At 41.4% G+C, this 26,367-nt stretch overlaps 2 protein-coding genes across 8 annotated transcripts in view; one reads left to right on the forward strand and one right to left on the reverse strand.

Annotated features, from left to right (window-relative positions):
* clcn1a (chloride channel, voltage-sensitive 1a) overlaps nucleotides 1-4,787 on the forward strand; it is a 57,456-nt gene extending 52,669 nt beyond the window's left edge. For both annotated transcript variants that reach the window (XM_082520407.1, XM_082520406.1), the window contains exon 23: nucleotides 724-4,787. In XM_082520407.1, the coding sequence (XP_082376533.1) occupies nucleotides 724-1,215 (492 nt within the window). In that variant the 3' untranslated portion in view covers nucleotides 1,216-4,787. The remainder of the gene's footprint in view (nucleotides 1-723) is intronic.
* A 3,768-nt stretch (nucleotides 4,788-8,555) lies between these two features.
* LOC309698115 (uncharacterized protein) overlaps nucleotides 8,556-26,367 on the reverse strand; it is a 75,441-nt gene continuing 57,629 nt past the window's right edge. For 2 of the 6 annotated variants that reach the window (XM_082520423.1, XM_082520421.1), the window contains 8 exons: nucleotides 23,442-23,547; nucleotides 18,862-19,080; nucleotides 17,265-17,405; nucleotides 14,761-14,916; nucleotides 14,497-14,672; nucleotides 12,266-12,400; nucleotides 11,319-11,456; nucleotides 8,557-10,294 (listed from right to left, as the gene is read on the reverse strand). In XM_082520423.1, coding sequence (XP_082376549.1) covers nucleotides 10,064-10,294; nucleotides 11,319-11,456; nucleotides 12,266-12,400; nucleotides 14,497-14,672; nucleotides 14,761-14,916; nucleotides 17,265-17,405; nucleotides 18,862-19,080; nucleotides 23,442-23,547 — 1,302 coding nt within the window. In that variant the 3' untranslated portion in view covers nucleotides 8,557-10,063. Of the gene's footprint in view, nucleotides 10,295-11,318; nucleotides 11,457-12,265; nucleotides 12,401-14,496; nucleotides 14,673-14,760; nucleotides 14,917-17,264; nucleotides 17,406-18,861; nucleotides 19,081-21,360; nucleotides 21,491-23,441; nucleotides 23,548-26,367 lie in introns of those variants that run through there. The other 4 variants (XM_082520422.1, XM_082520424.1, XM_082520426.1 and 1 more) reach the window with 4 other exon arrangements.

Genomic DNA, 26,367 nt, shown 5'->3' on the forward strand with positions numbered 1-26,367 from the left:
AAATGAACACATTTGTACTTGTATGAGGCGTTGCTGAAGGCAAACAAAAAGGTTGGGCACTGCTGGTCTGGATCTCAGCAGCACAGCCACAGCATGGCTAAAGCAGCCAGACCACAACCAGCTAATGGAAAAACTCTGAAACTATCTGAAGGTCTCCAGAACTGAAACCTAAGCATTAAATGAAATTAACTTTCCTGATCCAAGTCCAAAAAAAGCTCCTTTTTTAATACACTCAACCTTTGGAAGTCTTCTCTTGTTTGTCTTTAATTTGGAGGAAAAAATCCAATTTGTTTTTGCTCCTAATTTCCTTGGAGTCTCGTAAAGCTTTTTGAATTATGTGTGAGCATAATCAATAAGCTCTCTGTAAGTTTTGGGCTCCTGTCTTTATCCATAATGGTCTCTGACTCATGCTCCTGTGTCGCCTCATTTTCTTTAACTTTTCTTTCCTCCATCTGTGTAATTGCTCACCACTGACTCTGTCTAATCCCTGCTTGCTTTCCTTCATTTCGTCTTTACATTTTCACCATTCATGTATGAATTCCGCTCATTTCTTCTTGTTTTTAATTCTTCCCCTCACTCTTCAAACCCTGCCTCTCCTTCTTACTCTTCTTCTTCTTCCTCTTTCTCTTTCTCTTCTTCTTCTTTCTCTTCCTTTTTCTCTTCTTCTTCTTTCTCTTCTTCTTCTTTCTCTTCCTTTTTCTCTTCTTCTTCTTCCTCCTCCAGCTCCAAAAGGCCATCGAGGGCTCCACACGCTCTGGTGTCCGGCTCCGCCCTCCTCTGGCCAGTTTTCGTGATATCAGCAACCACAACTCGGTCTCTAAACCTCCACCTCCATCTCCCAACGCCCCTTCCTCTCCTCCCTCACCTGAAATTGTTGCTCAGGCTCCTCCCCTCTCTCCCCCCTCCCCCTCTCAACACCACCACCATCACAGCCATGAGAATGAAACAGAGGTGTTGATCGAGGGTGTGCCGAGGGAGGTGGAGGAAAGCACCAGTAGCGCTTCGGGGAGCGGCAGCAGCACGGTGGCCTGCAGCTCGGCCAGCAGGAGCTGCAGCTGCAACAGCAACCTCACCCTCCCTCCTTCTTCTACTCCTCCCCCAGTCCCCTCTTCCTCCACTCCTCCTCCCTCTCCTCCTCTCTCCTCCATCCGCCTCTCCACCCTACAGAGACTCTTTGAGGAAGAGGAAGACAGCGATGATGAGCCTATGGTTTAGCTTACACAAGAGTGATGCTTTTTTTTTTATAATGGAAAACTTTTATAATAGTTTGAGTTTATTTCTTCTGTTCTTAATACATTTCTCCGGTCTTTGTACTTCCATTTACCTCTTTTTATGTTACTGGTACAGCTTCCACACACTGGTTTCACAGACCATCACCTGTTTGGTGCAAAAAACACCTTAAACTGCAATATTCATCTAGTTCCTTTGTATCAGGTGCGATTAGAAAGTTCGTGGTCTCCGCCCACAAAAGAAAAAAACAAACACTGACTTAAATATGGCTGATCTTTCCTACAAGATCAGGTCACTGTGCACTTCTGAACCTCCAGTGTGCCTGTGCTCCGTCTGGAAAGCCCCCTGGAAGCTGTGGTACGACTGCACATACACGTTTGTAATTTCAAAATGCATGTGAAGAGCGCTCATCCCCTTCTCTGTCACAATGACCCAACTTTAACATAAGGATCATCACTGGTGATAACGACCTGTTCATTTTTATACAGAGGTCTATTTTTTCTTCAGTTTAAATCAAATGCTCCCTTTACCAGTAAAGCATGGCTGAGGCTTCTCTTTGTCTGCACCAGCACCCTGCAGTAACATCCAGTTACAGCAGGCCTGTGGGGATAGTTTGCTTCCCTTGTGAGACGAGCTTTATGGTCACAAACACCCCCTAGTTGTTCTTGTGGGGACCTGGATTTTGGTTCCCACAAGTATTGTAAACTTGCAATTTTTGGTCCCCACAAAGATATGAATACACACTCACTCACACATGCACAGAGACCTCTCCAAGTGAAAAAAGTTAAATGTAAGATGCTTATTATTTTAAAGAATAACTCTGGTTAATAATCGAGAATATAACATTGACCAAAATGACCGTGATTATAATTTTTGCTGTAATAAAACAGGAGCTCCACACGGCGATCTAAAAACAAGCAAACAGTGGATGTGTGTCCAGAGATGTAAAGTGAGGCGACATCGAAGCTGAAATCAACCAAATTAAAGTCGCGTATGTTGTTTTCTTTTTGTGGGCGGATTCGTTGAGCGCTCTGATTGCCACGCGTAAGCTCTGAAGCTCTGTACGTCTGTAACGTTTGCTCGTTTTGTTTTAATTTCTGCTCATTTTCTTTCTCTTGTTGTTTCACACTTTGATTTTCATGGGTTAAATTGTAGATGCTGCCAAGTCCACAAAGTCAGGTATCTAACTGTGATATGCTCTTTTTGAATATTTGATAATGACGGTTTTAGCACTCTTAAACTTATTTCGGAGATCCAGTAATATCACTGGTTAAGGTCAAATAACCCACCTGTTCAGCTGCTAGACATGTTGAATGGCCCTGTGATGAACTGGTAACTGTCCATAGGCTCCAGCCCTTCAACTAACCTAAACTGGAGAAGCGGTTAATAAAATGGATGGATGGACATTACTGAGGAGTAGATTGATAAAACACTGCTACCATTTCTACTGTCTGAATCCAGACTGCGATTGATTAACTGTGCCTCTGTCACAGCTGTTTCCAACACCACACACTTTACTGTATGTTCTGTGGGGTTATTTTGACTGTAACGCTCTCTGCTCAGCTGAATCCGAATAATCAATCAAAAGCTTTGCTTCCCAAACAAGAGGTGAACCCGGTGAACTGCCGCACAGTTGTCCTGTGTTAGCCAATCGCTTAAGTCTTAAAAAAGGTAGGATTTTATCAGATGAGAGCAGAGGGTATTGATTTATTTTAACTGGCAACGAACCGTGTGGGTAGCAGAAAACTAATGGAGCTGCTCAGTCCACTGTGGAAGATTGGCCAAAGCCCCACAACGACCTCCAAATTGTGCGGCGACCTTGTGGATGCAGCCTCGGAGCTCATCTCATCACAGTTAAGTTGATAGATGGTGCGGCTGGAGGCGGCTGACGACAGCAAAACCTCGCCGTGCAGATCCTCAAGATTCTCCTTTTCTCCTCAAAAAGGAAGCCTTGCAGATTTAACCCTAATCACTTTAATAATTCTAAATGGGATTATCAGAAAAATCTACTGAAGCTCAGAAGCTCATTCTAATATGATGATAGCCAAGGTTCTCTGACAGGGAAGGAGACATGTACAGATGTGTTGCCAGAGAAACGTTTCCCAGTTAATGCTGTTAAAGATGCTAAAAATAGCTTCTTTTTTAAAGCTGTTGTGATGGTTATTATAAGAAGCAAAGCTGCTCATGTAACATTTTCAAAGAATAAAAGTCAAGAAATTTAATGACTATTTAACCTTAATGTCTTCCTGAGCTTTTGCCTTCTAGGCAGCTGCCTCTGTAGATGGTTCAGGTGTCTGGTTCATATATAAGCTTCAGTTAATCACATACAACTGAAAACAGGCCTGCTTAATACAAGCAGCATCTGGTACCTCCACGTCAGAAATGCAATTCTTCAACTGTTTTGTGGTTTCAACACAACAGCAGGAACAAAAACCAAACGCTTTGCAAAAAGAGGCTTTGAGCTGTGAAGTTTGGAGTTGGGTGAAAATCACAATCTCAGTGTCCGTGGTCTGTCAGCATCAGGGTATTAAAAAATAAAGAAGAATCAGGCAGTATGTATCGGTGGGCTTCCACCAGGTCTGCTGGAGGGATAACACAGCACTGTCCTCCCACAGTACCACATACTGTGTGTCACAGTCATGCTCACCTCTCACACAGACTGCAGACACTCTGCTGCTGCTGCAAGAGAAGAAAAGGGGATGACTTAGAGTGAAGAGGAAAAGAGTTAGATCACAACACTCGTCTGGTGGTTATATCTGTCTTATTTTTACAGTTGGTAAAACATCTCGATGCTTCAGGTCAAGAGAGGAGAGGGTGGGGATGTTTGATGGGGTAAGAGGTGTGACGTGATAGTCAAATGGTTTGGCTTCGTGTGGAGTTTTTGAACATGATCTTTGGTTATTTTTTTGACAGCACTATTGTCTGTTGACTAAGCCTAAGTGGAAATGTGGACCCTCAGGTATATAGCAGGGGATATCCAAGCTAAGATTTTATGAATACATTACTTTAGTATAGTTTATTTTTAAACAAATGACTAAAAAGCTAAAAAAGAAACAAATCTAACTCGAACATGATTGCTAGAAGCACTCGACTACATGCGTCTGTTACCTACAGATTCATCTGCAGAAATCTTTATCTGTTTGTTGAGATTGTTTGCTAATGTCAAACACAACACATAATGGGACTTCATAACCAAACATGTAAAATAAATGGTCTCTAAATGACCAGATTTTCTCCCCGTCATGAACAAAGGTGGGAACCTCAGCCATTGCATCCATGCACCGTTTCTCCATTTCTCCTTCATCTCTCTCTCTTATACGGTCTTCTTATTAACTCCTGGTATCAGTTTCTCAGGTGTTGCCTTAAAAGTCTTTAAACCTTCAGATTTGACAAAACATTTCTTTATGTCTGTTTCTTGGGTGTGGAGGGACATCGGTGCAGGTCTCAGTGTTTATTTGTGGTTGTGGTTAATGTAGTATTTATTTCTGTTTTAGTCATTATCTTCAACTTTATAAACTGTGAACAACTTAGCTAAATAAAGTTTTATTTGAATGCTTTACTGTGTTTGAATTTGGTTTATTTATCCAGGTCAGGCTTGTTGCTAAGAAAGGTCTGAAGGCAAAAGTGGGGCCACCTTGGTTCTAGCAAGGTGTACTTAATAAAGTGGCCAGCTAGCAGTTGTAGCTTATCTAAAGCATCGATAGATTGGCAGACAGGCTGTGGTGCTAGTAATTACAGGATCCAGTGTAGTGAAGTGACTGCCGTCTGTTTCATCATTGTTTTATTTCCATGTCTGCATAAAATGAAATCCTTTCTGTGAATTACTCTTTGTGATGGAGTTGTTTTTAAGTGTCTTGTTATCATTAAAAAGTTGAAATGACAGGTAAAATTACGCTACGACGGGATCTTTACGACCTTGTCTGTCACCATGACAGACGAGAAAGTCGAATGCGACCTCTGCCCGGCACCATCGCTGCTTGCAGCTAAATTATTAAACTTTACTTTATTCTGACAAGATGACAGGATTTTATTTTTCTACTTTAATTGCTTTTTATCTCGTGTTATTTGCAAAGAGTAAGTGTCACTTTGATACGTGACTTTGAAAGAATTTTTTAGGCTTTCAATTAGTCTTCTTTGGAAGATGCCTGACTCATTTTAGAAGAAACCTTTTCTGGGTGGCGTGGACTGTGCAGAAATTATTTTGAAAGACCGAGTAATTATTCAGCACGACGGACACCTCGTGCAGTTAAATCTGACAAAAACTCTATATTAGGTTTCATAGCTTTAATAACCTTGTGGCCCTCGTTTCTTTGTCAGTCAGGTGACACCCTTTCGAGCGTGCAATCATTTGGCGTTTTGGGCGCTAGAACGATTTACAGGATGAGATCTCAAAGAGGACAAACAGAGGACAGATGATTATCAGAGCAATTAGGGGCATCAGGGTCTTAATCACAGGAGGGTAAGACTGAATCGTTCTCAGTAGCTCTGTCTCAAAGAGACGATGTGAAAAAATAACGCATAATTACATTGATTTGCATTGATTTTATCAGTGGCAGCTGGTCCATGGAGGCAGAGGAGGTTGTTCCTCTTTGGGGGGTTTTGAAATAAAGATGAGGTCAATGCAAGAGGGGAAAAGGATTGAAATAAATCCTTCCAAAAACTCAGCATCATTTATAAAATACATTTTGTCTCTTTCATGCTGACCCGCCCCAACAACCATTCGCACTCACATCACATCCACACCTATAAGCAATATAAATTAATAATTTAATCTAATCCCGACTAACTAAATGTCTTTGGACTGTGGGAGGAAGCCAGAGGGAACATGCAAACCCCACACACAAACACCCCGGCTGTGGGGGAATCAAACTCTGGACCTTCACGCTGTGAGGCAACTGTGCTAACCACCGTGCTGACCAATGTTTCTCAGGTAATGTCTTGATGCACGCTCAATCATCCAGGTAAGTAAATCCTAAAACATTGATTCTGTTCATCTGGACATTTTCAGTGGGAGAAACGTTTCCTCATTCATCCAACTGACTTCCTCAGTCTCAGCTGACTGCAGGTTTCCCCAATCTTATAAACAGTACATTTGTACAAACACTGAATGAATTCAGTTTGCTAGGTTTCTCAAGTAACATTTAAGATTCATCATGAGCTGATGATTCATCTGTTGTGAAATTAAACCCTCAGAACGGCTCCCAAAAAGCTTAAAATGATAAAAGGACTTGAACATACAAGGACACTCTTCTACCTCCCAACGATAATGGAGTCCTCACATGAAGGAGGCTGTTGATTGTGATCAGAGCAGCTGAAGTGTTTTTATGGAACTGCTGGCGACAAGAACGCTGCCACAGGTCAGTGAAGAAACTGCACACTGCTGCTTGAAACACAGCAAGATATTCAAGTATTCAGGCCTTTGCTTTCTCTGACTTGCTTAATATATAATGGGCTCATATAAAAGCTCATTTAAGACAACCTATTTAAACTACCTTACTTTGTAACACATTCCTAACCCAACCTGATGCCTATTCTTTTTTGTACTGGCGATCTTGCTGCTATATCTCCCCAGTAGGGCCAAAAAAATCAAATGCTTTGCATTAATGTAAAACTGTCTTTAAAAGCTGCTGTTAAACACCTGTAATTACATGTTTGTTACAGGTATAAAGACGATGCAGTGCCAAGTTTGAGACGAAAAGGCATAGACACAGATTTTTGCAGGTGACCTTATTGCATATGTATTTATAAGAGCACAAATATTTCAGAGGCGAGAATTCAATGAAGTTAGATACATTTGATTTTTGTAATATTATTTAATGGCAAACAGGCACTTATTTTCTTATTTTGTGCCAGATGTGGGGCAGCATGGTGGCACGGTGGTTAGCACTGTTGCCGTACAGCAAGAAGGTCCTGAGTTCAATTCCACCATCAGGCCGGGGTCTTTCTGTGTGGAGTTTGCATGTTCTCCCCGTGTTTGCGTGGGTTCTCTCCGGGTACTCCGGCTTCCTCCCACCGTCCAAAGACATGCAGCTTGTGGGGATAGGTTAATTGGATAATCCAAATTGCCACTATGTGTGAATGTGTGAGTGAAAGTGAGTGCGAATGGTTGTCTGTCCCTGTGTGTTGGCCCTGCGACAGACCTGTCCAGGGTGTACCCCGCCTCTCGCCCTATGACAGCTGGGATAGGCTCCAGCGCCCCCCGCGACCCTGAAAAGGATGAGCAGAAGCGAATGGATGGATGGATGGATGTGCCAGATGTGGGTGTGATAGGTGCTGCTAAGAGTTCAGTTGGAGTGATAGAGGCAGATGTTGGAAACACGTTTTTTGGGATGGCCTAATGCACGGGGCTGTAGACGAGTTAATTTTTAAAGTGAGCAAAGCATTTTGCAGTGTTTCAAGTTTTAGTGTCTTGTGAATTGCAAATAAAGAAAACCGCAGAAAGCACAAAAGCTTTTGTGCATCTTTATTCAGCACAAATCACATTTATGCATTTTGCTCTGTATGCCTCTCTAGTATTAGATCTATTACATAACTTATAGAGAAGTCTGGCAAAATACGGCTAATAATGTGACTCAGAGTTGAATTGTTGAGTTGAGTCTTGGCATATGTTGTGTAGCCATCACTGAATTTAATGGGGATTTTGTAAAAAGAGGTTTGTTTATTGCCCTCAGGTAGCTGAGTCAGATTCTTTTCTCTGACTTTGAATAGCTGCAACATCACATGGCATGCAGGGAAAAAAATGTCTGTATTTAACGCACATGGAACAAAAGGAGTAATTTATTAATTCCTGGATTAGTCGGGATCATGGGGTAATTTCTGCACCGTGTTATTCCTCTACACATCCTATAGCCCGGCTGTTATACACAGACTTATACACAGTCCAAAGACAGCCCTTATACTAGAACATATCAATTCACCTTCCCCTCCTGCTCCCACATTACTTCATTTGCTGCTTCTGGAGAGAAACACATGCGTAAAGCTTGTGCTCGTTCACTCTCACTTCCTAATGGATCACCTGCAAACATCCCTTATGATCACCGAGACGTCACTTTTATTTGTCCCGCCTAGTAACTCTGGCCAAATATAAATTCCTGCACATGGCAAAAATAAAGGAGTCCCTATTGAATCATCAAAAATACTTTCTACATGATAACTTTACAAGTGTAACTGTGGTTGTGGTAATCAAATGTAACTGCATTACTGGTAGATACAATAAATGGCAGTTAAAGGAAGCGTTATAGGAAGGTGTTTTACTACAATAAAAGCCATAAAATGAAACTAAAAACTAAGACATAATTCAAATGTTTCAACAATGTTTAGCTCTAGAGTGCAGCGCCCACAGTCAAACGACAGACTCTCAAAGGAGATTCTGAGAGCTTGTATTTCAGTTAGTGATTATTTATTTGACAGTGAGTTGATTCCTTGTGATATTCCAGAGTCTGTTTTTACTTCAGGGTTTTCTAGTAATGTCCTCTTCTAGTTTGGGTTCATGCATTCATTGTTACTCCAGTGTGTTGAGCTTTATTTTGACCTTTTTTTAATTTGAAGTCTGTTTTCGTGGCTTCCTGATTCCTGATTAGATGGTTGCTGCTCTAGCGTTAGTTTTGAATTCTTCATCTGTGTTAAGCGTCAGCTCCTAGTTTGAGTTGGATGTTTGTGTGTTTGGTTCTCTTGGTGTTCTCGTGTTTGATCCTCCTCATGTCTCATTTTGTGGTTAATTGCCTTTCATGCGTTGGGTAAGCAGCCGATAAATGGCTCACTTTTCCATCATGTCTGCCTTCGTGTCCTGCATAAACCTTGACAGCTCTCCCCTGTTTAGAAAGTTGCTCATTAAGGCAAAGAGGTAACACATTATCTTAATGAAGGCATCACAGGAGAAAAAACGTTTTTGGCACAGAACAGCACAGAGAGGAATTTGTTTCCCAGAATATATATTTTACACACAAACAAAGCTACATTCATACAAACATACATACAGTGTTACATTCATACAAATACATATCGGTTTATTTGATTTTTTCCCTTTTATTATAAAAAGCAATTTGATATATTATTACTTTGTATTACTGTGTTATACTGTTAGGGCTAGTTCACTGTTAAAAAGCATGCACGTTCTTTTGGTTGTGTCCAGAGCAAGTGTTTGCAAATAACTCCAAGTGCATGCCTCAGGTTGCCATGAGTTCTAGATTACGCCGTCTTTACCTCATCAAGACATCTCAGCCGTCAGTCAAACCTAAACACATTAATTAGCCAATCAAACTGCTCTCTGACCAGGTATTTCTGGCCTTGAAGGGGTGTTTATTTTTGCATACAAAAGCCTACTTCTGATGCTGAAAGCATCTTGAAACAGCCACTCTGAATTATTTGCAAACCCTGATTGTGCCCATGTTTGTTGTATTGCGCTGAATTTATAAATAGGCCCTTAACTTTTTTCTTCTTATCCTTTCTTTTAATTTTCCCCCATCCCTCTGTTGCCAGTTTGGCTTTCAGTCCTGGTTCTTTGTTCCAGTCAGTCCAAACTGTTTATTGAATACATCTTTATTCTCAAACAGCTTGTTTCAGCAGTCACTGAATTCAAGTCTCTCTTCTGCCTTAAATTAAAGTTAATTAGCCTCATATATGTGATATTCCAGATTTCCCATACTAGACTGGTGGTAGGGGTGTCTCCTTGGCCATAGTGTACATTACATCCCACATTCTCATCGAAAAAAAAGTCGCATTTCCTCAGCCTCAAAGTAGGTAAATATTTGGGAGAGGGAGGGGTTGGGATAATAGCTTGACTGATTATTGAAGTATTAATTTCCAGTTTTTGACAGTGTTTCGTCCAAATGACTCAGTTGGTTGCAACAACAACAATGGAGCCCTCGTCTGCCTCTTCATCTTTCTCTTCCAATGACTGGACGACGCAGGGCGTGACGTCAAAGGGTATCCTCTCTGCGACGGGTTCGGTGGTCTGTGCTGGTAGTCCTGGGCTTGAACCTCTGGTCGAAGGGGCATCTTCCCTCAGCGGGGAGGGCGTCAAAGAGCACGGCTCTGGCTCCAAAGTTAATGTTACCTCTTCTACCTGTGAAGGCAGGAAGTAGAGATTTTTAAGGACATTTGTTCTGTATCGCAGGTGAGTGAAGCTCTGTTATTCATTCTTGTAAGGTGCTTACATGTTGTTCTTACAGATAAGAGCCAATTTTTGAAATAATTGTGCTCTCTAAAATGTTAGTCATGTGTCTGATTTGGGGCAGTAGAACCAATAGAGCTTGCCCGGTTAAGATGCCACCATCCCTTCACCCAAGGGTTTGTCAAGTGGCATTACGCAGGCTTCATTTAGGCATCATGAAGTTTTGGAACCATGGGTGGTTATAATTAGTCAAGTGCTTAGTTATAAATATTTATAAGCAAAAGATTTGACTTTCACTCACCAAAACTACAGCACAGATTTCTAAAACAGTCACTTTTCATGCTGAACTGTGCAAGCAATAAAATTGTCATATAATTTCATTAATAAAAAAACACAACAAACATGGTCAAGAAGTTCAGTTCGGTGACTCGGATAATCTGAAATAATAATAATAGTTATGAAAGATGAAACTGGTTATGGAGACCAAAACTGTTTATGATTTTTTATTGTGCACAGGAGTCAATGGAAATTTGACAAAACTGCAGTTCATCACATGGCCACTTGACTCAATCCCCATAGGTTTCCATATTAAATATTCAGCTTTTTAGCATAAAAATGTAAAACACAGTTTTGGTCTCCATGGATACTTTCCTGTTTGAAACAGCTGGGTTATCTTTTTTTTAATAAATTGTCTCTTGGAGATTGTCAAAGCTTGGCTGCTTTGTTTCCAGGCGGCTGGTAGGTGTGTCTGTGTGATGCAACACGCAGTTTAAGACTGCAGCTTGTTAACTAGTTGATAACCTAGTACTCCACCATGACCACAAATATTAAAAAAAGGTATGGGCTGCTCTTTTATGTACAATATTACTGTTTTAAAATGGGATTGACTTACCTTTACACCCAAGCGGCAGTTTTTAATAATAACGTTTTCCTGATTCTTCAGCATTTTTAGTACAGTGTATTGTTTCTAACTCACCTTTGTTAGCTCCTCCTCTTCCTCTTCACGCTGTTCAGGGAAGTCTTCAGACTCAGGCTCTGGCTCTTCTCCGACCGTCTCCACCACGCCTCCGACCATGTCAGCCATCTGTGCATTCAAGTGTCCAACGATCTCCACCTGCAACCAGTTAAATTTGACTGAAGCGCTTGTTGAACGGAATTTAAACTGGAAAGGGATTCAACAGGTTAGTGGCATTTTCACACGTAATTTAAACTGACATCCGTCCTTCACTTGGGCTCCAGAAGTCCCTGATAACAGGTAAAATAAAAAGACAAATAAAACAGAAGACGAACAGGAGATGGCCCGACCAGCATGGTTTTCATCTGCAGGTGGTCAGAGCAAAAGAACATACACTTTAGCTGGGTGCAACAGATACAGATGCCGATTCCAAACGCTGAAACTTGCGGACCTTGTGGCATGCCACTCTGACGACCAGGCTGATTTACACATCTCTTTCAAAACTCATCAAATCCACTTCAGGCAGTCATGCTGAGTGCTCCATGCAGACCTCCAGCCTGTCTCCTACCTTGCAGACTTTCCTGGCAGTTCATCTTTCACTGCTCTACAGATGTGTGCTAAATAGGCCTGCTGATATAAACAAAGCCAGATTCATAAAACAAAGAATTAGCAGAGAAAACACAAAAATATATCAGCATTCAACCTTTATCTTTAATCGAGACCAAACATCATAAACCGTAGCTTCCAGCAGAAACTAGACATGCTGTCACGGCTATGATGACTGCATTGTCTCAGTCACTCTGTAATAGTGACAGGAGACAGAGTCCTATCCTTGCAACTGCATATATAGTCACGCACCCTTGTGTCCTTGCAAACTGTCATAGCCGCTCTGTCAGAACATATTAAACCACCATCGAGTCTGCAAGCTCTGTAATCCGAGCATTTGGATTCAGCAGGCGAGCGCCTACCTGATGTGCCTCAACCTGTGCTGCTCCCCACAGGTCAGCTAGCCGAGGGTGAGTGGGTGGACCGAGGCTGTGGATGGTGCTATTGGGCGTGGCTTGGAGTGAATGGGAGGCACTGTGTAGCCTGTGCTCCATAGACTGTAAAGGGAAGCAAGAATAAAAACAGAATATTCAGGATTTGGCCGTTAATATGTAACCCCGATCAACAATCTCTTGGCTTGTGGCCGCTTATTTTTTAAACTTTTGTTTTTCTCAGGAACAATAAAATTGCCTCCCACTAGGAATCTAAAAACACCCACAACCAACTGCTCCTGACATTTGAATAATGGACGGCGTAGTGCTGTAACGCGCACATATCGCCAAACAAAAGACGAGGCCGCTTTTTTCTTCCAACATTTATCCCAAGGGCTTTTGCAGGAGGTGGAGGACACATACTCTAGTATTTTTTTTTTCCACTCTCTTCTAGTTTGGCTTCTACTTTTAAAATCTCTCTAAATTATGAGGTTGCTGCAGGGAACGGTGCGGAAATGCCTTGACTGGAAGATTTTATTCTAAATGTAACACGTTCAATAGTCTCCTTCTCCGGGGAAGGCATATAATACACACGGTAAAGCTAACAAGCTCATTTCCATTGTGGTCTCGGATCAGTACACCTTTTCTAAGACACAGTCCCTGACCTTTTCAAGTATGTATTTCATAACTCGCAGTTATTTAATGAGCTCTGAGAATGCACCCAATGCAAGAGCAGCCAACAAAGTCTCGGGGTGTCACAGTTCACCGTGACTCACTTCGTTTGCAGAAAACCTTCCAGCAGACTGAGAGCTGAAAGTCAGCAGCTGATTTCAACAATATTCAAACTGTCTGCACAAAATGAACCCATAAGAAACTTAAACAAGGTCAGCAAGCGCACATGTTGTGGGAGCAGAAACATGTGGTGTATAGATTTAATAGGACAGCAGACCTAAGGCTGTGTGCATGCATGATTTATACTGGACTGTGTTAGTGTAACAGTTATCTGTGAAGGTGCTTTGAATCTGCTGAGTGGTATTTGTGTTTTCCATTTTAAGAAGCTGCTGCCATCAACACTGCAAAATCTCACCAAACAAGGTGGAAACCTTTCCTTCATGTTGAGAAAGTTAAAGTTCAGCCATCATGGACTTTTTCCCCTAAAGCAGAGGTGTCCAACATAAGGCCCGGGGACCAGAACCAGGCTTAAATCCAGCCCACTGGACATCTTTGGAAAATGTAAAGGAGGGTATTATAATAAGGAGGGCTGTATTTTTTATCAGTTTTACAGCTTCACCTTCTGATAAAGACCTCCCCCATGGCCTTTTTTACTACACCAAAGTAACAAGTAAAATATAACAGAAATTTCTATATTATAGAAATTATAATAATTATTATATTTTTTATTTTGATTCATTAATTATGAATTACTAATTTAATTGTGACTGTAGGAGAGTCTAAGTAAAGGCCATAACCCTTTCTATAATTTTCCACATTTGTTTATTTGTCCTCACTATAATTCACTTCTTTCACTTCTTCTTCTATCTTTCTTATATCAAATGGATTGAATGTGTAGTTAAAGATCCTTACACAGACAGAAAAGAATGATTTGGTTCGGCCCACTTAAGATGTAAGTGGGGTGTACGTGCCCCATGATGTAAAAAGAGTTTGATATAAGTATACACAAAGGACAAATTCAGCCTCTAGGTCTGAAAAGTAATCAGAACCTACAGCCTTTCTAATGGCCACCAGGGGGCGACCTCTCTAAGTCTGTCTGTAAATAAGTCTTTGGGAAAACGTCTTGTTGCTTCATGTGTGACCTCAGTAGATGTTTTTTGGGTGGGTTTATGTTATGAATTACTACTTTTAAATCTTATTTAATATAACATGTAATTATTTTGTTATGTTATAAACTAGGGTACAAGCAAAGACGTGGCTAACTTGTGATTTACGAGTTATTACCGTATGAGCATTAAATATCCTCTGTTTGTTGTTTTTGTCTGTCCCACACCTTTGTTAAATCTATTTTCAGAAACCCAAGCTGGTGATGATCCTAACACTAAGCTTCAGGCCTCAATCAGCAATGCAGAAACCAGTTGGTGAATAAACAGTGGATACATCCATTTCTTTGATAGAAATTTATCCCTGGTGCCGACATGTCTGATGCATCTGCCGCTGTGTTTATATGAAAAACAGTGCAAGGCTTTATAAAAATCACTTTCACAGACCTGCTGCTGTTGTTGGTACTGCAGAAACTGTTGCTGCTGGTAGTGATGAAGCTGTTGGAGATGTTGGAGTTGACTCTGCTGCTGCAGGGCGAGTTGAACCTGGTGCTGCTGAATGTAACTTCCTACTGTCCCCTCGTACCCCTCACCAGGTGTGCCTCCTGCTCCATTGCTGCCACCTGCAACAACCACAAGACACCCAGTGTGCAGTGCTCAGTGACACAGTCTGGTGCTTAAAGCCTGTAAGAGAGGATGATAAATCATCACCGGCAGCCATGATGTAGGAGCCTGCAGCAGGCGATGCCACGCCCGAGGGCTGGCTGGTGATTGGGTCCCAGGCGTCAGAAGACGACAGGCAGTACAGGCCCTGCGAGACGTAGGTGTGAGGCCAGACATCCGCAGAGGAGTGATGGAGCACCTGGTCTGTACAGGGAAGCACAGACAGATGGTAGGCGTTGTAGAGGAAAACACAGACAGAGAAGACGCTGCTAGGGTGGAGAGGCAGGGGTAAACCAAGTCATGGGCAGAGAAAAATCAAGACGTAGCTGGAGGAGCGGAGCTGGAACGTTCTGTAATTTGTCTTTTTAGTTTGCAAAAGTTTAGGAGTTGGATTAATATGGAAACTTCAATCAGTTTAGATTCAGAGGTTTTACCAAACTATTAACTGTTGCATACTTTTTGGATAAAATGTTACCTATTCTGAGATTTGAAAGCCACAAAAATTAAAAATACCCTAAATTACATTATTTTAGAATAAAAAACAAACAAATTCAGATCTGTCATTTCTCTGAGCTAACTGACATTAAACTGAGATTAAAGCACCTGAGCTGGCGTTTCTACCATAGCTTTGAATGCACAGAGAAAGTTGCAATAAGCAAGCAGCGTGCTCTGAGTGCTAATTACAGCTTAATTATTATCCATGATTACAAACTGTAGTTATGAGGATTTTTTTGTGTGGATGTGTTTAAAAGCTGTTATGGTTATAAGTGGTTATATAATAAATCCTAACAGTTCCAGAATGTTCTTCCTTCTTTCACTTTCAATAAAATATAATCATTATAATTAATAATCATATTATAATTTTGGCTGTTATGTTTTCATGTCTTAGATATACTGGGTCTGGTTTTATTTTAAAACCTAATAATTACTCTCCCTGCACTCTGAAACATTTATTAATGATTAATCATCCATTTATTAAAGTCAGTCAGGAGAAAAAGATCTGTAGTTCAGAATTTGTTGCAGATACATTTGGTCAAAATTCACCCAAACTGTACTGTAAAGGTAAACAATGAAATGTTCTTCTTAAACATATGATGGAAATCAACAGATGACTGTTTCTCTTCACTTTGTGACAAACAAAGCACGAAAAAATACTTTTGATAACTCCGCAGCAATATCAGAACCACGCTGTTTTTAATTGCAAACCTTGTTGTGATCTCTTATGGATACTATTTCCTTTCTAATGAACTAAATCTAAATCAGAAGATCTAATATTACACCTCAGCCATTAGTGTTTATCTAGGCTGATATAAAACAGGGTTAAACCTGACCTCAGCCAAAAGAAACATATGGTAATAACTTTAATAGCAGTATGATTAGCTTATCTACAGAGCAGAGCCATGGAGGGATGCAGCGCTGTGGAGGAGAAACATGCCCTCAGTCCTAATGTGGATATGAAGTAGCTGTGTAACCGTTGTTGTGTGTGTATCCCTTGCACGTGTGTGTATGTTGATGTTGCATGCTAGATAAAGCACTGAGCAGAGCCCATATGGTGGTGTTAATGAGAGCGGGGCTAAGTCCTTGTGCTAACCTACAGGCTCCCTCAGGGCTTGGACAGTGCTCTGCTTTACTAAACACCAGTCAGAACAAACATTTACCTGCACAGAGAGTTTACAGTGTTACTCTGTATGCAGGTAAATGTTAAAGCGTACACATTAGTTTTACTTTATCTTAGAATGGGAAGAAAAATATGGGAGTATTTCTTGTTTTGCTTTGATTTTTATGAGGATACACAGCCATTCCTGTGAGGCCAGAATGTGTTTGAAACAAATATCTTATCACCCGAGGCTCAAATCAGGATATGAGTTTGCCAACATTTTTCTTTAATAAAACCTTGTGCAAAATTTAAATCGTCTCAACTTTCATCCAGTCTGTTTCTGCCTTTGATGCACGCAGCTCTTTTGGGCTACAGACATGAAGCCCTAACAGAATGTGCTCTGGTATTTCAGCACTGGCAGGCTGTCATCTGAATTTGTCATTTGGAAGTTATTGAGTAAGTGCCCGGTCAGAGTGAAAGGCAGACATGTGCAGCTGTGAGCCTGCCCTCCAAAAGTCCTTTACCCCTGCTTTGGAGACAAACTGACAGGACTCTTTTTTTTTTTTACAACTCACATTGGAGTAAAACCCGGAGTTCACTGTGTGGTCCAAAGACGTGAGTTTGAGACCTGTTTGAATCTCTTGCACAAAGTGAGTCCGTGTTTTACTTTAACAGCGTTCAGGTTTTAGACACAGTGAGTTAATTTATCACAAATCTCTGTCTCACATTTAACTCTTAGATCCTCTCAGTAGTTCCACATATTGTGTCATCAACATAATTAATCTCTATTGTGTTGATGGCACCAAATGTAGCACCATAGCACATAATTTACAAGGACCGGGCTTGACATCTAAGACTTAACTGGTCACTCTGCTGTGGCTCACAGCGACCGAACAGTGGGACAAAACAAACGCTAAACCGAGTCACCAAATGGGCCGGCTGGTGATGCACTGACCTCTGCTGGTGATGCTCTCCTGGTTGACCTCACTCAGGTGGGCGACGCTGCCCTGGTTGGAGCCGGCTCCCATGCTCTCCCCGTCCATCGAGTTCCAACCAAACAGAGTCGCCTCAGAAATTGCAAACTGTTGCATGATACCTGAAGATGGAGATAAACAATGCATGTAGCAAGAATGAAAAAATCCCCCGACTCGCTAAAACATCATGAACGTGAAGCAAATCCCAGTCCCTGCTCTGGTACCACATACACATGTTAATTAATGATACAACAACAGTCATTAATATGGATAAACAGCAGGTTTGTGTTGGATTGGAGGAGAATACTGAGGGTTTATTAGACTCATTTTCAAAGAAAGTGCATCACCCTGTTTTTTCTCTGAAAGTGCTGCAGTCATCAATTACCAGCGGCAGCTCAGCTAAATATTACCTAAAAATCTGATCAATGTTTCATTTTCTGAAACAACACAAGGTCGTCTAATAACATTTCAGACTTCGTTTTGTTTTAATAAATAGCTGCAATGTTCTGAAAGTGACTGCCAAGTATTTGTTATAAGTTTATTAAATCTTTTGTATTCATGTAATTCTAGCCATTAATCAGCATGAGATGAACAAATTTGTAGGATAGATTGATTGTGAATAAAATATGGACGCACAGTTATGGTCTCTGAAAAAATTGGAAAGGATGCAAGTTGGCTTCACTTTCCAGACTCTTTATATCCTGTTTACTGACTTTTTTTTTTTTAAACAATTTGCCATTTGTTATTTATGTTTACTAAAAAGTCTACCTTTAGTCTTATATACATAATGACAACCTGCTCATGCAACAGACAACCAAGAAGTCATCCAGTTATTGAGCAACACTATCAACCTCTGGTTGCACGTCACAAGTGCAAGGTAGTTGCAGAGGTTGTCACCAGACAACGGTGGTCTGACTTGGACTCACTGCAGTTTCTTTCAGAAAGATTAGTGATGATTTGCAAACGCAGGCACTTCAGCAACTCAGTCTGCGCTGAGCAAAACTCATCTACGATGCAGCTTTTTGCAATATAGGACTCAACTCAGCTGTTTGTCCTCGTGGTTGTATTCTGGGTATATTTCTAACAAAAGCAAGATTTCTAAGCTCCTCCTTTCCTCACAGCAAGAAGGTCCCGAGTTCATTTCCACCATCAGGCTGGGTTTTCTGTGTGGAGTTTGCATGTTCACAGGTGTGAATGTGAGTGCAAATGGTTGTCTGTCTCTATGTGTTAGCCCTGCGACAGCCTGGCAACCTGTCCAGGGTGTATCCTGCCTCTCGCCCTAAGTCACCTGGGATAGTCTCCAGCCCCCCCACGACCCTGAACAGGATAAATGGAAGAGAATGGATGGATGCACTAATTAATCATTTTCAATATTATCATAAATAGATTGCAAGCTTGACTCCATTTAATCACAAACTGATAACATACTGATTGCGAGTAATCACAGACCCGCTGTCCGTCTGTGGACCAACCATTTCAAAGGCGACAAGATTGCAAAATCATTGCACAAGTTTCCTCAATGCGACTGAAGCATTAGTGTAGCATATTTGCAAATTCAGCACTCAGGTGTGTCCTCACCTGCAGCAAAGCGAGCCTCCTTCTCGCCATCGCTAAGGTCACTGTAAGCGTCGTTCTCCATCCTCCTCTCCTTTTCCCTCTGAAGGTTGGTATGGCCCGCTCCCCCTAGCGGCCCCGCAGATGGTTTGCCCCAGCTCTGCCACTCTATCATGTGGGCCACTCGACCCTGGGCCATGGCGGTGGGCTTGGTCACCTTGTCCTTCATGGAGCGAGTCACACCTACAGGAGGTATGAGGGCGGCAGGAGGGGCAGACCAGCAACACACACGTACAACACACACCACACACACACACACACACACAAAAACTCTGTCAAAACTACTTCTGGCCCCTGCAGTTGACTACACCTCCATCTGAGGCTCATGTGGGGGTTGGGGTGGGGGTAGGAGTAGAATGATAATGAGAAATGTGAGGGTCTGTTTAACACTTGAGATGATGATAGGAAATGTTAGCTCAGTAATAAATGAATTTGTGATTGAACGTGATTTTATGACAACAACATGGCACCTATTTAATTTCATTAATCTATAAAAACGCATTCAGTAGTATGCTAGGATCATCAGAATGAGCATGGATGTATTTGTGGGTGAACTGGTGTTTCATTATTTCCAAAGAAGCTCTGCTGACTGCAGTAATATTCAGTCCTTTGGACAGCTTCTAGTCACACCGGCCATGTTTCAGAAGCATTTAGTCTGCACGGGTCTTTTTGTTATTATAATAAGCCTTCCTCAAGAGGAACATGCTAATATTTATCTCTCTGTGGACCACATTAAACTCTGACCTTTAAACCACTGCTGCCTTTGATTTTCTGTGTGTGGACCTGAGGATATCAGCTGTCAGCAGTCAACTCGTTTTAAATGTGTCACCTCGGTTATTACCCCAGTACTAATCACCACAACGAGCGTGACAGTCACTCCTCGGCTTCTATAGTGAGACAAATTGTTTAAGATAATAATGATACGTGCTGCGATAGTACAAGATGTTTGATTCAGTATGAGACTTTGTTTGGCATGTGAGTACTCCCCACGGAGACCCAGATGTGTACTCATACTGGTCAAAAAGTTGAGTGTAGACACTCAGTGTGGTGGAGAAACTTCTAGCAACCACTCACCAACCGTTCAGGTTATACACATTTTTCAACCTGTGGTTGCCATGGTGAGGGGATCAGCCAAAAGAAGAAGCAATCACTGACCAGTCTACAGGCCAGTGCAGCCAGGATCTAAGCAGAAGATTTGAACCAGAGCTGTGTGCCCTCACAGATCCTAAAACACTAATATTTTTTTCCATTTTTTTTTATTTGTCTTTTGTAAAACTGAAACATGGCTCTTAAAAGCCATAACTCCACAAATACGTTGTAACTTGACTGATAATATGGGAGAAGCCAGCATATCAATGTGACACAAATTGAAAATATTTTAAAATTAATAATTGCAAGATGGTTTATTAGCTATTAGCCCTAGCATAAAAATAAATATACATTTTTGTATCATATAACTCTCTATCATCTTTATTCACTGCTGAATCTTCGTTTGTATGCACAGCAAACCATGCTTAATCTTTGGTCAGGTGATTGGCAGGAATGATGAGGTCAGAGGTCATCGTGGTTGCCCATGTGCTTGTTAAATTTTGCTCATTTTAACAAAGAACAAAGGATGTCGAGTGAAATGCTGACGAACCCACATTAATAATTACAAGAATTGCTCATCTTCTTGTAAACAGAATGAATGAGGTTCATTAGAATTTACGTGATTAAAAATGTTTTACGGAGCCGAAGAGAGGCAGAAGAAATAGTCCCTCGGTGTAAACAGAACAGGGAGAAGTGTCCACCGGCAAATCTCTGTCCAATTAAGATGCAAATATAGGCTCCAAACTGGGGACATATTCACTGACTCAAATGGGTACGGAGACACTGATCGATTAAAAAATTAAATTAAAATCCAGCAGGCATGAATAAACAAAGAGCGAGCTTTGGAAATTGCTCCCCCGGTCCATGGGGCAAGTAACAGGCTGGGCTAAAAATAGAAACACTTTTCCTCTTAGACAAAGCCAGCCAATCTCATTTGAAAATCAAACAGTCCCTGCAGAGCCTAATTGGGGATGGAAATAGGTGGAAAGAATGGGGATGAAGGATGAGGGAGGGTGTTGGGGTCTTGGCTATTCAAAGGCTCAAAGATATAACACTATACACTGTTAAAAGATAGCTGCAGATGTATTTAAAGTGCACCAGACACAACAGAAAATACATTTTTTACATAAACACTCTGAGATGCTGCACTCAGACAAAAAAGAGCACTACAGTTTGAAGCACAGAGCAAGAGAGAGCACGAAAGAGGCACCGGCCACTTGTAGTCACGACACTGCACAACAGAGTCACAAATATTGGGCCACACCACCAACACCACCACCAGCAGCAGCACTGCCACGGTACAAATACACTACATTTCCCAACACACCTGTGGAGATGCTTCAGTAAGTAATTAAAGTAAGTATTCTTACTTACTTTAGTTTCTTTGAAATCAAAGATCTGATTGAATTTCCATCAATGACTCTGAAATGTGTCCCGTCATTGACGTCTGCTGTTGATATCAGTGGAAGAGAGAGGAAAGTAGGGAGTGATATAGGAAGGGGCACCCACAGGGGCGGCCATGTTGGTTCCAAGCTCCTCCTCCTCCTTCGCCTGCTCTAGAGTGAAGTTGTTTGTTAAGTCAGAGTTTCATTTACAAAGTCCATTGCTGTTTATGGCAATTTGAAAAGATAATTAAACATGTTTTCTTCGAGGGTGTCAGATGATTCTTTGGCCTGCAAGCAGTGCAGAAACCAAGTGATGGAAGAAGCAGAGTGGAGATTTTATCAAGCAAACAGATCTCAGAGGCTGCCCTGGAGGTAAAAACATGTCCGTTTGTTATGTTAAACCAAGGTTCAACTTAACAAAGAGCATTTGACATGTAAGATGTGTAACTGTAAGTTCTGTGGTTTCAGTTTGTGAGGCTCTTGTGTTTTTCATATTCGGTCTAATGAAAGCACAACTTCTTCACCCTGAAGTCCTCCTAAACTCCTTTGTTCACAGGCTACCGAGGTGCCATGAAAAATGTTCCTTCTTCCCATTAAAGGTTAAAAACTACCTGATTTCCATTTGGCCCATATCCCTTTCAAGGTCTTCTCCGGGTGCATCTATGGACTGCTGCCAGCACTGCTAATAATTTTTAGAGATCTCCTTGAAAGTCTTGCTCTGACCACCCTCACAAGTGGTTCTTACCTTGGGGTTCTTTCTATAACATCTGAGGATATTTATCTTACAATATAAAGCACTTTACATGACTATTGTTGCTATATATGAAAAAATGAAAGTAAATTGAACTGAATTTTGGTTAAGATGGAAACACATCAGACACGTGGGGCAGGTTTTCATTACGTCAATGTAATGAAAACACTCCTTTCTGAACCATGAATGGGCAGGAAATGGGATGTACCACAGTTTTTGGTTGTTTGATGCTAATCGTCTTAGAACTTTTCAGGATAACTCTGATCCCGGTTGATGAGCACGCTTCTGTTTTTTCTAACTTGATGGACGATTTTTGAGGAGCTTGGACATCATGAGCTCATCTACTGATATTTGATGTTTGGACCCTTAACATGGAAGCCGGGTTGATGCTTGGTCTGTGTGTTTGAGGTCTGTGGTAAAACTGCAGATGCACACATGCAGACGGTCAGAGCGTGACTTCCATCAAGCAATCCCAAAATTAAGCTGTGCCGTTGACATGTTCACAGGGAGACATCCTTAAAAGGAAGACTGACCAAATCTAAATGCGCTCAAATATTATAGTTATTTGGATTTTGGATAGTAAGCCAACTGTTCTTCTTTGGTGTTGGTGTTGTTTACAAAAAGCTTTAATAATCACAGGTTGATGGGGGCATATGCTAACTACCACTGATGGTTCAGGAGGGGTTGTCTACACTGTATTAGGACGTAAGAAATTATTTACTGTTCAGAAGTTCTTTGATCAGTCAAACGACTCTTTTCACTGCATTTTTGCATTTGTTGTCAAATTGCATGGGCAGAGCTTTTCCAGATTTTATTTCCAGACTACTCTTTCTATTTTGTAGTTTATTATAACTGAAAGGTCAGCCTGCACCTTCTGTCTAAACCAGTGTGGCTGCCACCGCTTTATCACCCTCTGAGAAAAGTTTGCAGAAGGGAAAAAAAAAACCCACTCTGCAAAGAGGAATGAATGGTTTGGTTGCCTTAAATAAAGGGCAACACAAAGATTTAAAGTTAAGTCAAAGTAATTACCAATTAGAAGAGAAAAATGACAAGAGATTACACAGTCCATTTAGCCTCATTTATACTGGTGATTCCCATTAAACCAAACCACACACTGATCATTTGGCTGCTGCACTAATGTGTCACCAACCAATCATCTGAATAACACGCAAGAAGAAACCAAAAATTATCTTTTGCACAGCAGGGAAAGGAGATGCAGCCCCTGCCAGAGCTCAACAACAACTTCACTCTTGATCCACCGTGGAGCATGTGGAGGCAACATGGGGGCTGTTTTACCATCTAGCAGCACAGACACACACCTGACACACCTGACAGAGAGGACTTAGCCAGGGCACCGATCCCATAGGTGTTGGTGGGCTTCCTCTTGAGACGAGGCAGAATGGAAGTAGTGTCCTCCATGGACAACTAAAGAGAGAGGAGAGGTAAATGTGGTATTGGTGCAGCACAGGGGTGGACAGAAGGAGGAGGAGAGATAATAGAACCAGAACAGGTGAGAGAGATAAATGCAAGAAAGGAAAAAAAAAGGGAATAAAAGAAATTGAGGTGAAGAGGGCAGACGATACAAGACTCAGAAAACAGTCTGATGGAGTGAGAAAGAGAAGAGAGGTTGTAGCAGAGGAGATAAGATAGAAGGGTTAATTATTTGAGCACTTTGTAAATGGCTTACAGGGATCGTTGAAGAGAAGAGAATTATTGATATTCTGTGTCTCAAAGGAAAAATTAATGATAAAGTGTTGATTTAAAACCAAATTAAAAGGGTAGCAGTCTATTGTGAGCTCAGCAGCTATTATTTGACATAAAACCATCCTGAAAAATGTGATATTGAACAGATATTGAAGGCAGAGTGTTGTCGCATTACAAAGATTACCTGTAGCGCATTTTGCTGTGACTCCATTGTTGGATATTACTCACTGTCTCGTCTATCACCGTGAATGTTACCAACCCAAATATGCTCAGCTGTTTCTGCATTTTACCAGGAAAACGTTGGAGGCTTGTTGTGAATACATGAAGTCGTGAGACTGACACCAACAACCGCTCCTCAATTTACAAAATCAGGTCATACAATTAGTGTCAAACACCACTCTGTTGGATATCAGATGCCGTATATGTCGTATCGTATCTACAGAAATCCTGAACACTGAGCAGTAACCTTTTTTCAGGTTTAAAACTCTGTGAGAGAGTGAGTTGCACGTTTTGTAAGTCGAGGAATGGTGGTTTGTGTTTTTTGGGAGCTTTGCATTTTGCATTTGTTTTGTTTTCATAAACTTTATATCTACGCTTTCTGGGTGTAACCAGACCCGATCCTTACTAAACCTTTGGTTTTCTCAAGCTGCAACAGTGCTTGTGTTTTTTTTTCACCCAGCAAAGACTACATGTTAAAGATGGCGTCTAGCTCAACTGCTACAATGGCACGCTCTCAAATCATTGGTTAAAGGTGTGGTAAGATTCAGCCAGGCACTGAGTGGTTCTTGGGGGCCTGGAGCCCTGGGACCCTGATCTCTGCTCGCACCGGCCTCTCGCGGCTTCGACTGCCCTTTGCCTCCGGTCCTTTGGGAGTCCCACACCTTAGCCGTGGGTGCCCCACTTAAGGCCTCACTCCTTCTCCTGCTGGGATGGGCGTGCAGATTTCACCAGGATGTGTGGCCTTGGGTCTTCAGTATTCGTGGCTGCCAATGGCCCGGTTCTCCCAGATCCATCTCTGTCTTTCTCTGACTCCTTAGGGGCTGTTATTACGACTTCCCACCCTCATTTTTAAGTGCATTTCATCACAGAGACACACACTCTCTCTTTCACCCTCTCACACACACACACACACACACATTTTTTTTCTCTTGCCTGTCCTCCCTTAAACATCGTCATACTGTATACCAAATATAATAGAAATAACACGAATAGAAATGATGAAATAAACAGATAAACCCTGAACAAGAGGAGCCTTGTACACAACAGTTCATTCAGCTCATTATTCTGCCCCACAGGACGGGATTTGTTTTTCCTCCTTTGTGCCATATAGCCCACATTCACACTTACAAGCCGCATCTTAAGATTTCTCCAGTATTTAGTCAATAAAATAATGTGTAGAAATAATAATATGTTGATTTCAAGCTATGATCATTCAATGTTTCTTTTGACATTTATTGACAGGAGAGTAGAGCACGCAGGGAAGCAAAGAGAGAGCGAACAGGAAAGAGCAGACTCAAACCGAGGCCCCTGCAGTAACCTTTTCATCTGTGGGTGTTCTTGACTCAACCCTCACGTATCTTTGTGTTCTGATATAAGAGGAAATCACATTGTTGGCGCTATATTTTTACGCTGATTTGAGATTTGTCTCAGGGATGTAAACTACAAGTTTATTTAATCAGGAAGTGAAATTATTTAGATTAGGAATCCTGAGCCGTGATAGGCCGAATTAAACGGGCTTATTTGAAAAAAACCCCCACAAGAACGGAGGAGAACATCCAAAATTCACAGAGAAATCAGCTGTAGTATTGTTAACATCCAAAACATCCCCAAACCTTGTCACCACCGCCACTGTTATAGGAACTTTCTGCTGAACTGCCAATCAAAAGATGTGCAGACAACCCAGCTTAGCCAAGACCAGAACAATTGACATGGATAACTACCAGCACAAACAAAAGATGCATGTTTGGTTTTCGGAGTAAACGGTCCATTAAAGTGAGATGTTTTGTCTTTTATGAATCAACCAGAAGGTCCCCAAAGGAGAATAATTTAAAGTGAAATTTCAAACATAAGTCAACAACAACATACTAATAATGAGAACCTAGATGCTGTTCCTCTCCTTTACACTTAAATAGCTGAATGTTGAACAGTTTTCAAAGCTATAGTTATTCCATAAAAACACTCATGTGTACAGTAAACTTGTGTTACTTCCCGGCAGCAGAGCTCCTGGCAAACAAAGCCAAAAATTAATGAACTCAGAGACTGAGCCCGGCTCTTAATGAGGCCCTCCCAGCGGCTAATTACAGTAAGAAATAATAGGGAAGCACATGGACTCTGTTACACGGGAGGATTTTGTGAGAGATATGATGTAATATTTTGAGTTAAGGTGTATGACTCACAATAAAAAGGCAAACTGATATGATCTGGTCCCTCTGTGGTGTGCAAGTGGAGCATCATCCACACGCTCCTACTTTAAACTGCCTGCATACACCAGTAACATTATATGGTGTTGTTGCTGGGCAGCCAGAGAGTCAACAGGCATAC

The sequence above is a fragment of the Aulonocara stuartgranti genome (genome assembly GCF_965226115.1).
Source record: "Aulonocara stuartgranti genome assembly, chromosome: 22".
NCBI lineage: Eukaryota > Metazoa > Chordata > Actinopteri > Cichliformes > Cichlidae > Aulonocara > Aulonocara stuartgranti.